General features: G+C 37.7%; 1 protein-coding gene across 1 annotated transcript in view; it reads left to right on the top strand.

Moving 5' to 3' along the window:
• Positions 1-13,472, top strand: part of DTNBP1 (dystrobrevin binding protein 1) — a 96,802-nt gene that overhangs the window by 14,877 nt on the left and 68,453 nt on the right. The window contains exons 4-5 of the mRNA XM_043450152.1: positions 356-416; positions 8,573-8,705. Of these exons, the coding sequence (XP_043306087.1) occupies positions 356-416; positions 8,573-8,705 (194 nt within the window). The remainder of the gene's footprint in view (positions 1-355; positions 417-8,572; positions 8,706-13,472) is intronic.

Below are 13,472 nucleotides of genomic sequence, written 5' to 3'. Positions count from 1 at the left end.
CTATTTTTCTCATTTTTTTTTCTATCATTATTTATTGGAATTCTACTGTAAGGAAGAGGTTTTCACTTCTGCCCCATTTGTTTATTTGGTTGTTTATTTAAATCCCTGTAAGCTCATGGCTGTTGGTTTTCATCTATGAGCTCTAACCTGTTTCTACCATTATTTTTTCTACCAAATCCGGTGTCCTGGATTTGGCAACTAGAAGCCCCTTCAAGCCGATGTCTGTGTGTTTGCAGAATGTCTCCATTACTTTTTGAGCTTTTCCTTTCTGAGACCACAGGTCATATTTTAGATAGGAGTTTTTAATGTGTGGCTTTTATTTTGAATATTTTTTTTTTTGTTTTGCTTTTCTTAGGTATGAAGATACATGGGCTGCACTCCACAGAAGGGCCAAGGAATGTGCAAGTGCTGGAGAGGTAAAGAATTGGCTCATCTTATGGGGAAAATATACTTTTGCAGTCTTAAATGCTTGTTTTTAAGAAATTAAACTTATAATTGTGTTAAAATGTTTGACAGGATATCTTAAAGTGAATTTTATAGTTGATTATGAAACACCCTAAATAAAGCACTTTTTTTATAATTTTTAAGTCAAGTAATTTAGTTAGCTTAGAGAGTTTATAACTTTTATTCTAGAGTCGCAAGTGACTGTTCAGTTCGTCGAGGTATAATGCTTTAAATTTGAAGTCTGGTACCTTTGCAGTTTATATAAATTATGTCATTTCTTTCTACTCACTATTTAAAAATTCCTTTGGCGGGGACAAAAGTTTAACTTTGCTCAGTCTACTTAAAATCATTAATTTGCTTATTAACAAATAAATATAAAAATCTCAGGAGTAAACCTCAATAACTTAGAGAAACAACCTATTTTCTAGCTCTATAGAGTGTGTAATGAATAAAGGTGACTTATAATTAAAATTATCTGGTATATGTACTTAAAGCTTTTTTAGCCAAGATCAAATACTCTGCTACTGATGTCAGTCAAACTTTCTTTCTAAAATCATGTCTGTGATTCTGACTTTTTAATTAATTTAAACTGACTTTACCATTTACCTGAATTAGTGAAGCTGTAATAGTTAGATAGAACATGGTAATACACATGATAAAATTTAGACATTAGTGTTTCTCTTAGAAATTACTGAAAAAGGAAGAATATAGGCTTCTGTCAGTAAGGCGGACTAAATACTTTGAAAAGTCCTGTAAGTGTAAAACCCCTAAATGCTGGAGAGATTTAAAAAACAATTTTTTTTTTTAATGCAGTAAGCTTACAAAAATTAAGGGAAGTCCTAAAGGGCCAAAACAAGCAAACAAAAACAGCAGGGAACTGAGAGTGGCTGAAAAAGAACAAAACATGGAAGCAAGATTCAAATAGGAAAACAAATTGTCTTAGAGATTTATTCGGATAGGAGATTTTTGTCTATGGGGAACTGAGTCTGTGACTCCTGCATAAAGCTCTAGATACTCCTGGTGAAAGGTTAATTTAGGACATTTTTAAAAAGAAAGAAAAGCTACCTGTTGGCAAAAGGAAGCAACAAATTCTTTAAAGCACACCTAGAACACCTAAAGGTTGACCATGTGCCGGGCCACAAAGCAGTTCTCAACAAGCTGCATGTAAATCAAGTCATACAGAATATTCTGTGATCCTGGTGCAGATGACCCTGAAAGGTGGTGTAGGAAAAGAATTTTGAAAAATCCATATGTTTGCAAATTAAACATGTATATTATGCATCATTTATGGTTCAATAATTACTACATGCATATTGTGTAAGTTGTCAAAAACTACTTGGGAAATTTTATAGACAAAAAATAGACTGAAAGTCAATGAGCTAATCTAACTTAAGAATTAGAGAACAGAATAAATCATTAAGGAAGAATGAAAGAGATGATAAAAATGAGAGAAATAAATAGAATGTAAAAATACAATAGATGCTAGACAAAGTCACAAGTTCTTAGAAGACTAATAAAATATGGTAGCTATCCGATTATATTGATTAAGAAAAAAGGAGGAATAGTTTTAAGGATTAAAGAATATAACTAGCTATAGCAGAGAGTGAAAAGATAAAGAGTTTGTGAACAACTCTAGGACACATTGAAAACAGGGCAAAATGGCAAAATACTAGAAAACTTTACTAAAGTTTTAGTTGCTCAGTTGTGTCCACCTCTGTGACCCCATGAACTGTAGACCACCCTCCAGGCTCCTCTGTCCATGGAATTCTCCAGGCAAGAATACTAGAGTGGGTAGCCATTCCCTTCTCCAGGGGATCTTCCCAACCCAGGAATTGAAGCCGGGTCTCCTGCCTTGCAGACAGATTCTTTATTTTGTGACTCATGGGGGAAGCCCAGAAATTTTTACTAAAACTAATTCTGAAAGCAGTACAAATCCTGAATAATCTTATAGCCACTAAAGAAACAGTGTTAGTAATTAATCTTTTCACTAGGAAAGCAACAGGCCCACCAAGCTATATAGGAGTTCTATGAGACTTTCAGAGAATCCACCATCTCAATGTTAGACAGACTCCTGCAGCAAGTGAAACAAGAGGAAGCTGCCCTGCCCATTGCATGAGGCTAGAATAACTGATCCTGAACCCAACAAGCGAAGTACAAGAAAGTGAAATTGGAGTCCAGTCCCGTTCATGAATACAGATACAAAAACTATAAACAGAATAGAGGTATGAGCTCTCACTTAACTTCAGCAGCCTGTTTCTGGAAATCAGATGTTCTGTGCATTCTATCCAGGAACCTACCTGACACACTCTAAATTGGAAAAGTCATAATGTGTTACTACCAACCCCAAGCCCTCCACCAGCTTTCTTAAATATTTCTGTTTAAAAAATTCTGTAGATGGTAGCAGCTTGTTAAGACAACAAGTGCTTCATCCACAGCTTTCCGCCTCCAAACCTGTGATGTGCACTGGTTGACACCCAGCTGCCTCGTGTGCAGTGATGTGACCCCTCAATACCCGCAGTCTGCAGGGCCTGCCTCTCCTTTTTGATGGGCTCCTCGTACTATCTTGTGATTCTCGTATTCTGACAATACTGTTTGAAATTTAATTTGAGAATCTTCTCACACATTGTTTTAAAATCTATATCAAGCTTAAATGTAAAGTTTTCCTATATAAATAAGAGCCAGAACTTTGTGTTTGCTCTGTGAATGTTGGATGATAACAAATAGTGTTCTGTCTGGGAAACAACCTGCTATATATGGCTGTGTTGACAAACTAAATCCAGTCTTGCATTAAAAAAAAAAAAAAACCGGTTTATTCCAGGATCGAAAGGTTAGAAAATCTTTTATATGCAGTTGACCATGTTAACAAATTAAGAGAAAAATATATGATCATCAGATGCAGAAAATATATTCAATGAAATTAATTCAGAGTAAAACATTTTAGCAGGTTTTTAATAGATGGTAACTTTTGTCCTAATAGCTACCAAAACCTGCAGTATTTGACTTGCAGTACTTTGATTTCATAGTCAATCATCTTACTAAATCATCTTATTCTGATAATTTGCATCTGGGATGGGAGTTTTGTGAAGATGGGAGGGAAGAAACAAAAACCTACCAGTCTTTTCATTTCTTCATCTCTTTTTATAGTGGGTAGAACTTCCAATATAGTGTTGAATAAAAGCTGAAGATCTTGGTTCAGATTTTGGCTCCAGCGGATTTAAATGTGAAAGGGAAAACTGCATTTTTTAGAAACTGGTGGAAAAGCTAAGATCTCAGGGCAGAGAAAGGTTTCTTTAACAAGGCACAATAAACACCAACCATAAAGTAAAATATTGATAATTTTTATCAAATCTTCTATTCATCAAGCAGTACCATGAAAAAGTTAAGCAGTTCACAAAACAGAGGACTAGTGTTCAAAAAACATGAAAAACCTCTGCACACCAATTAAAAAAGAGAACAGTAACCCATTAAAAAGTGCACGAGAGGTATGACCAGGCATTACCCTGAACAAAAAGCGTGAGTGGCCAGTAAGTGTGAAAACATGTTTAAAATCAATTAGAAGGCAAGGAAATACAAATTAAAACCTCAGATTTACACTTATTAGATTATCAAGCATTTAAGAAGCCTTGAATTTTCTGTGCAGACAGTCATTACTCACTGATGACAGTTTTCCCTTCCCCAACAGCGTGATGGGGAACAGCTAGAAATAGGGAGTGTAAATCGATTGGCACAGTGACTTTAGAAAAATGAGCTGGCATGAAGTAAAAATTGAAATTCCACAGAGCTTTTGAACCAACAGTTCTACCCCTAGGGAGACTTCTGTAGCATTATGTCCCCAGCTTTGCCCTGTGATGTTATGTGCCTCACACCTCCTTGGGTAACATTGGTACGTTATCGTCTGTTCGTTGTGTGTGACAAACAGATGAGAGAACTTGCAGTCAGAGGTGGCTAGGCTGGGGGAGGTCTAGCCCAGTTGAGCCACTGGGTGGTGGGGGAAGAGGGTGCAGTGAGGAGCTCGGTACCTGGGACGTGTTGGAACCTAATTTGTGAAAATTGCCTCTGTGCACCAGATTTGTTTCAGAATGTTTATAGCAGGTTTTGTTGAAACTTTAGACAGTCCCAAAGTTTCCCTATGGTGTAAATTATTATTTATAGGATCAGGGACTTCCCTGATGGTCCAGTGGCTGACTCCATGCTCCCAGTGCAGGGGGCCCGGGTTCCATCCCTGTTCATGGAAATGCTGCAAAAAGATCAAATGCTATGCAGCAATGAAAATTAGTGAATCACTGCACCTCCATGTATCAACATGGATGAATCCCACAATGTTCAGTGAAGACTGTATCCTGTAGAGGAGCTCTAACAAAAGTTGTTCTTTTGATTATAAGAAGCATTTCATAATAAAATATGTTGGAGATATAATGTCTTGGAAGTTCTGTTTCTGAATTTATTATATGGGGGGGAAATATATAATATTTTCATAGTTGTGTACTTTTTTATTGTTAAGACCCCTATCTTATCAAAAGTGCCACTATTGGTTTCCAGAAATATAGTTCTCAGATTAAAAAATGAAAATTTATTTTAAATCTCTCTGATATATTATCAAGACATATTTAAAATTTTGAAATGTGTATCTTTAATAAACTGTTTTATTGTGTATTTTGTCAGGCCATGCTCATGTGTCTTTAGTGGCCTTTAGTCAATGTCAGTCTGCCAGGGCAAATATACTTAAGGATAATTCAGTCTTCTTTGACAAGTTATTTTATACTTAACTATTTTAAAGCTAATTCTTATTTATAGTCTTAAAATTCAGAGCCATGTTGCTTTAGCAAACAGTTTGTTCAATGTAGCTTTGCTGTCTAGACTTTTTCTACAAGATTTTTTTTTTTTTTTTTACAAGTTCTGTGATTTGTTTTTCCCTCTCTTAGTATGTAAATAAACACGTAAATTGATAGTGACTTAAGGGTTAGATTCTGAGGGTAACTTTCTAAAGTTAGACTTCCAGTGCATTATTTGCTTATGCTTTTTATTGTTGTGAAATACTTGCTTGCCTTCAGATTGAACTCTTTTTAAGACTCATGCTTTGACAGCGTGGTGTGTAAACTGGTTAAATCAGGCATGCTTCATTCTCTTTGGATTCCGGCTTGAATCTCTCCTGCTTGTGGTGGGGAGTGGACTGAACTGGGTGTGGGAATGCCTGGTTTCTGCAGTAATGCATTTTAACCTTGGACAGATAAGCGGAGTCTCTCTGTTTCTAGTTGACTCACATAAAATGGTATAACACCATTTACCCTGCTTAGCAAACGGAGTTGTTTGAAAATCACATGAACTAAGTGAAAGTGAAAGTCGCTCAGTTGTGTCCAACTCTTTGCAAGCGCATGGATTCATCCATGGACTTCTCCAGGCCAGATTACTGGAGCGGGTAGCCTTTCCCTTAGCCAGGGGATCCTCCCAACCCAGGGATCGAACCCAGGTCTCCCTCATTGCAGGCGGATTCTTTACCAACTGAGCTATCAGGGAAGCATTCCCGCAAAATGCTGAACTGTTGTTTACAAATATAAAAGTTTTTATGTTGTTTTATTACCCAAATATTACCGCTTTTGAAAATCATTTGGGTCCCAGCCTTTTCTTTGTTTTCCTAACTTCAGTGTCCACCAGAAGGACTTTTGCGATGATTTGTAACTTTGGGAACAAGCCCAAACTGTGGGTTTGTCTTGCTACTTAAACTTGATTTCCTGGTGTTAAATCTGGATTTATTCAGAATTGTTTACTTGGAGGAGAAAAATTGGCCGTCTGAAGATGGCTCCTTCCTTATTAAGTAAAGCTAAAGTACAGTTTCTCTGAACCTTTTCTTTCGCTACTTTTCACTTTTCTTCCTTTTGTGTCCCTGCATACACAGTCCCTAGAAGGTGGATTAAGGGCGTGGGCTTAAGTGTCAGATTCCTGAGATTGAATCTAGGTCCTGTGTGGCCCTTGAGCAAGTGACCTGTCTTCCTTGCACCTCAGTTTCTTCTTCTGTAAAATGAATGTAGTAATATTGCTCTGTTTATAAGGTTGCTATGTGTTTAATGTAAATTGCTTAACACGGGGCCTGGCACATAGAAAATGCTCAAAATGCTTTACTCATATATTACATAATTGTTGATAATGATTTTGGAGAATCCATTCAACATCCCATTCTTCTAAATTAAAATAATATTTGAATGTATTTTGATAGATTCTTTTTATGTACACTTTTTATATTCTATATACAGAATATGATTTTGAATTTCGTGGAAGGCATGAACTATACTGTACTTAAGTTTTAATATTTATGTTTCATTTTAATTTTCAGTAATATTTATATCTAAAAATTGTTTATTCTAGGTCTTTCAAATTATTAACACAATTAACCACTGCAATTAAGATTTAACAAACTTTTTAAAAGATATGCCATGTACCAGGAAAAATACCTTTTATCATCGTCAGCCCTGTGATACAGGAAATTATTTTTTCTTTTATTAGTGTTTAAAAGCTGAGGCCTAGAGAATTTGTGAGACCTACTCCAGAGTAAAGCACAATTTTTTTTTTCTTTTTTATTCACCACAGTATCTTCAGTGCCTGAAACAGAGCCAGGCAAAGAGCAGGTGTTCAGTAGAAGCTTGTTGGATATTACAGATGAATCCTATGGGCAGGGGTTCTTATTTCAAGCCCTAATTTTCTTATTATTGCATCACAGAGAAGCTGTATTAGCCACATTAATCTGTTAGCAATGCTCAGTATTTTTTAAACTGCTCTCTGGGATCTATATTGGCTGGCACAGGCGTTTTTAAGCATGCAGAATTGATGATCATGCCCCTGGTGTCGCCTCTCCAGCTCAGCTGAGGCTTGTGTGTGAGACGGTGTGTGTTACCCCTCCAACAAGGACTGCCTGACAACGGGGAGAGGTGTGAGGTGGGGATAAAATGAGGAAACAGGGCAGCTTGCTGATCTCTTTCTTGTTTTTATTTCAATGTTGTGAATTCCTGGAATATTAAAATGTAGAAGCTAAAACAATCTAGCACCACATGCAGATAAGTTTGTATCTTATTTTGGTATTTTTATTCCTCTGAAAGGTCTTTCTTTAGTGAAATTCAGTAAAAATCAGTTGTATTTATTTGTGTTTCAACTCTTGAAGAATCTTCATCATGGGTTGTATAAATTGCCCCTTTTTTATATAACTTAACTGTGAACTCTTTTATATTAAAACTTTATATTTTACAGATAAAGTTCAGATATACTTCCTTTTGTTATATAATGAATTTTGCAGTCTTTATTGTGCAACATGCGGGAATCTTCCACAGTTCTTACTCATCACTAGTGATGTTTTCAAAAGATAACCTCTCTATGCCCCTTCTAAATCTTATTGTAGGCCTTTCCACTCTCACCATGTTAGGACCAAAACAAAACTGTCTGGGAGAAACTGCTGTCTGTCATTTTCTTTAAGTCTTCTGGAAAAGAAGTCAAAATTATTTTAGGCTAGCCTAGCGTCTCCCATCCCTGCTATCAGGAAGCTTTCACATCTGAATTTGTTAGTGTAAATCCTTTTCTCCTTTTTTTATGAAATTGTTCATTTGCCTCAGTGATTCCTTCGTATACAAGTACCATTTATCTTACTTTATTCAGTGAACGTTCCTACTTAAATAGAAACTGAATCATGGTATATTCTAAATGCATTAGGGGACTTTTCTTTCAAATAAGTCCTTTTGTAAGGCAAATAATTACCCATTCATTATGTCTCGGGGTTTGTTTTTGTTTGTTTTCTTTTCAGTTGTTAGTGGTTGTTTTCTGTTTTATTTTTTCTAGATTTGAATTGTGCAAATACATGGTTTACTTAGAAACAGGGTGTATTTAGAAGTGACTTCTAAGGTCATGGCTGAACTTTCTCTTTCCTGGGTTAAGATGCACCGATACAACCTGTAATTTGAGGTTTTTCTGCACTGGTTATTAAGGTGGTTCTTTTCTAAGAAAGAAAACAACGCCAGTCTCCTCAGAGTGTCGTGTTGTCTGGACCCAGTAGAAGGGCTTTTGCAGATAACACGGCTGGCTCTCATTACGCCGGTCTGACCTCTGTGCCTGCAGTCCCTGGGCCTGACCCTCCCCTTCCGTGTTGCAGCGGGTGGACGGCGAGGTGGTCATGCTCTCCGCGCACTGGGAGAAGAAGCAGGCGAGCCTCCGGGACCTGCAGCAGCAGCTTCAGCAGCTTCCAGGCCTCATTGCAGACTTAGAATCCCTGACGGCAAGTCTGAGTAAGTTCCCCGTTCGCCTCCAAACGCTGCTTCTAAGAAGGAAAATAATTTGGCATGATTCCAAAGCTTTCTAAGAATACGTTAATCTTATTGCTTAACAGGATTTGGAGGGAAATAGTTCTAAATAATTTCATATTTTGATTAACTGATGATTTGACCAAAAAACGATTATTTAAAATGTGGAAATGATTTTTAAAATACACCACGACCTTTTTCTGCCTCCGTTCTGCTCAGAAAACATACTTTTGTTGATTCTTAAAGTGACTCGGGGTTGTCTTCGTGACTTTAGGTCTCTGTTTAATAGTGTAAATATAGGAAATGAAAGAGGTTATGGTGGCTTTGCTATGACTAAAGGCTGTACTCTGGAAGTTGTTGCTTTTAATACTGGGTTTGCTCAGAGCTTCATGTCTTGAAATATGCTTTTTTTCCCTCCTTAAACTGGTAAAAGATCATCAAACAGATACAATTAAGTGAGGGTACCTGTTTGGCTAACTTTATACCTTGTGGAAGATTATATGTTTATTTTTTGTTTTTACTGGGATGAATCATGCTGATATTTGTTTCTTGGGCTGATATTCAGAAAATTGACTTTTATGCTTGACAGCGCCACATCATAATATAACATTGTGGCTTATTATTTTCTAACCAAGCTTAAGATCTTAGTGAAGTAAGAGGTAGTGGCTATCTACATAGGAGATGAATTTCTTGAGCTAATAACCTGTCTGAGTCTTAATAGCTAAGAAGGTGTAAAGATACCCCATCATCTCTTCTGATTTTCGATACCACATTTTTAAAAGCAAAACAGAGCTGATTTACAAAGCAAGTAATTAGCAAAGCATAAAACTTGTGTGTGTGAATAAAATGAACCTGATTGGTGTTTGGAATGCCACTGCTGATAATAATAGCTAACATTTGTAGCGCCTACTATATATCGGAGATGGTTAGGTGCTTTACAGACATTATTTACAATCCTCACAAGATCCCTGCAGAAGTAGCTTTTATTATCCTACCTTACGGCTTAGGCAAGTTAGGCTTGGAGGGGTAGAGACTTGCTCAGGGTCACACACAGTAAGATGTGCATCCAGGATCCCAGCCGCAGTGGTGACAGACTCAATGGAGGATGAGGCATTTGGAGTGGCACCTGTCAGCAGACTCCATGACCCACGTTCTTGAAGCCCTGGAATCAGCGTTCTGTTATTTCTGAAAGCAGGGTGGGGGAAAAGAGACTCTGGGTTTAGGAGGAAGGCCCTCTGGCCTTATTTCCCTCTTGTAGGTGTAGGAATGGTCCTTCTCAAGCCTTTGATAACTGACAGAAAAAGCCTCCTAGACACTGGGGGAATATTCCTTTTAGCCACTTTTTGTTCAGCATCTCTTCGTGTATCTCTTTGAGTCTTTGTTTTTCACTGATTGTGTATTTCTTTGCAGAGACATCCACCTATGATACTATCCCCCTTTCCTTTCCAGCCGAGAGTAAATTCTGTTTATAAATGTTATTTGTTTGATGCCACTCTGCTGATTAAATGCATTTGGCCTCAGTTCTAATTATTCTCATAGTTGATTCTACTTAAGATAGAGTATTGTGTATTTTTCTTCTCAATTAGGATTCTACTATCCTGAAGAAGTGATGTTTAGTAATGTGATACTATCTTCAGAAACTGCATTTTGACTTTTTAAATGAATGTGATGGGTTTCCCAAATGCTCACTTGAATTCTGTCTTTACTAATCCGAGAACATTGACCACCAAAGGCAAATTAAAGCTAAATTAAAGCAAATTAAATTAAAGCTGAAGTATCAGTCTCGACAGTCACTTCCAAATAATTTAATTTTTATTTTTCATTGAAGTATAGTTGACCTACAATATTATGTTAGTTTCAGGTGTACAACATAGTGTACACTTAAGTACACTGTGTGTACATTGTGTTTTATAGTGATTGACCCTGGTTCAATTCCTGGGTCAGGAAGATCCTCTGGAAAAGGGATAGGCTACCCACTCCAGTATTCTTGGGCTTCCCTGGTGGCTCAGCTGGTAAAGAATACACCTGCAATGCTGGAGACCTGGGTTCAATCCCTGGGTTGGGAAGATCCCCTGGAGACGGGAAAGGCTACCTACTCCAGCATTCTGGCCTAGAGAATTCCATGGACTGTCTATCCCATGGGGTCGCAAAGAGTCCGACACGACTGAGCAACTTTCACTTTCATTTTTTTCACCCGTTATATACATTTTGAATTGATCACCATTTTAAGTCTAGTAGCCATCTGCCACCATACACAGTTATTATAATATTATTGACATTCCTCTTATTGTAAATTACATCCCATGAAGTACTTTATAATTGGAAGTTTGTACCTCTCAGTCTCCCTCACCTGCTTCATCCAGCTACCCCACCACCCTCCCCTCTGGCAACAACCACTTTGTTCTCTGTATCTGTGAGTCTTTTTCTGTTTTGTTCATTCACTTGTTTTGTTCTTTAGATTTCATACAGAAATGAAATCATATGGTATTTGTCTTTCTCGGTTATTCCACATAACATATTACCCCCTAGGTCTATCCATGTTATTGTGAATGGCATTATTTCATTTTTTGTTTGTGGTTGAGTAATATTACAGTGTATATATGTACCACACCTTTTTTATCGATTCATCTGTTGATGGACGTTTAGGTTTACTTCCATATTTTGGCTATTGTAACTAAAATGCTGCAGTGAACATGGTGGGGGCACATGTATCTTTCCTCATTAGTGTTTTCATTTTCTTCTTGGATAAATACCAAGGAGTAGAGTGGCTGGATCATATGGTAGTTCTATTTTTGATTTTTTAAGGAACTTCCATATTGTTCCCACAGTAGAGGCTATACCAAATTACATTCCCACCAACAGTGCCTGAGGGCTCCCCTTGCCAGCACTTGTTGTCTTTTGGTAACAGCCATTCTGACAGGCGTGAGGTGATACTATAGTTTTGATTTGCATTTCCCTGATGACTAGCCATGTTGAGCATCTCTTCATGTATCTTTTTTCAGGTCCTTGGGAAAATGTTTATTCAGATCCTTTGCCTATTTTTTCAATCAGATTGTTTGTTTGTTTGTTTTTGAGTTGTGTGAGTTCTTTATTTATTTTGGATATTAACTCCTTATCAGATAGATCATCTGCAGTATCCTTTCCCATTCAGAAGGTTGCCATTCCATTTTGTTGATGGTTTCCTTTGCTGTACAAATATCTTTATAGTTTGATCTAGACCCATTTGTTTATTTCTGCTGTTGTCGTTGCCTGAGGAAAACATTTGGAAGCCAAATTTGCTGGCTGTATAAATACATATCTATATTATTAATGCATTTTATGAATTCATTTTAATGAGATTATGCACCATTCTTAGAAATTCGAATCATTTGGTTTTAATGCTTACCCATAAACTGTGGATTTCTTTATTTTGGGGGTGAAGTGAAAGTCGCTCAGTCGTGTCTGGCTCTCTGTGACCCCATGGACTATACAGTTCATGGAATTCTCCAGGCCAGAATACAGGAGTGGGTAGCCTTCTCCAGGGGATCTTCCCAACCCAGGGATGGAACCCAGGTCTCCCACGTTGCGGGTGGATTCTTTACCAGCTGAGCCACCAGGGAAGCCCAAGAATACTGGAGTGGGCAGCCTGTCCCTTCTCCAGCGATCTTCCTGACCCGGGATTCAAACCGGGGTCTCTTGCATTGCAGGCAGATTCTTTACCAGCTGAGCCACCAGGGAAGCCCTGATAGCTTCCCTTTCAAGGGGTAGCCTCAGAATGCTCTTTGTCATTACCTAATTACTTTGATATAGTATTACAAGGCTTAGTCAAGCAATAATGAAAAATAAAAATTGCTTAGAAGAAAACAGTAACTAATCTATATGTAGTCACAGGATTCTCTTAACTTCTCTGAACTTTTTGCCCTTTCACTGTCAAATCTAATACTATATCCATTCAGTCCCTATATTTCCTAGGCCACTTAACTCTTTTAGTCTTGCCTTGCTCTCTAGAGGGTCTGCCCTTATTAAAGAATAAGGGATTAATATGATGTGAGCAATTTGGACCTTTGATGGTGCTTTTAGCTGTGTTATCCTGTGGCTTAATAAATATGGCTCCTGATTACATGCTCCCTCAGGAATTAGGTAAGAACAGATAATCCACTCATGTTGTTTTTTTAATGGGATGTGATCCATCCAGCTTACAAAGACTGTATAATTGATAATCACTGGTAAGGCTTGTCATTTAAAAAAAAAAAGAGGTAATAAATAAAGGTATGCTGGGAATTGGGAAAGAAGGGCTATGAACTGACTTTCAGATCTGGGTTTGGACCGCAGTTTCCCAGCTTCTTAACTGTGAGACTCCGTGGAGGTTTCCTGACTTCTCTAAGCTTTAGTTTCTTTGCTTTTAGGATTGAAGAAAAGAGAACCTGCTTCACAGGGTAGCCCAGGGTGCCTGGTATGTGTTAGGCATCTGTGACTCCCATGCGCCATTTGCGGGCTCAGGGCACACAGCAGTGGACAAGACCAGGCAGCTGTCACCAGGATGCTCACTTTCTCCTGGGAGTCTCTCTGGCCTTTGCAGATTTACAAAACCATTGTCTTTGAGGGGAGGATTGGATGGGTGTTACACAATTTAGCTTGTCCTACAGAAGAGTTAAGAGTGCAAAACCCTAGTGTGAAATGTGAGAACAGTGTAGTATTCTGTATATTGAAAAATAGTATGTAAGGATAGAATGGAATATTGTCCTCAAGATTCTGTACACTTTCTTGGTTTAG

This window comes from Cervus canadensis, chromosome 28 (assembly GCF_019320065.1).
Source record: "Cervus canadensis isolate Bull #8, Minnesota chromosome 28, ASM1932006v1, whole genome shotgun sequence".
NCBI lineage: Eukaryota > Metazoa > Chordata > Mammalia > Artiodactyla > Cervidae > Cervus > Cervus canadensis.
This window is presented reverse-complemented; position numbering and strand designations above follow the sequence as displayed.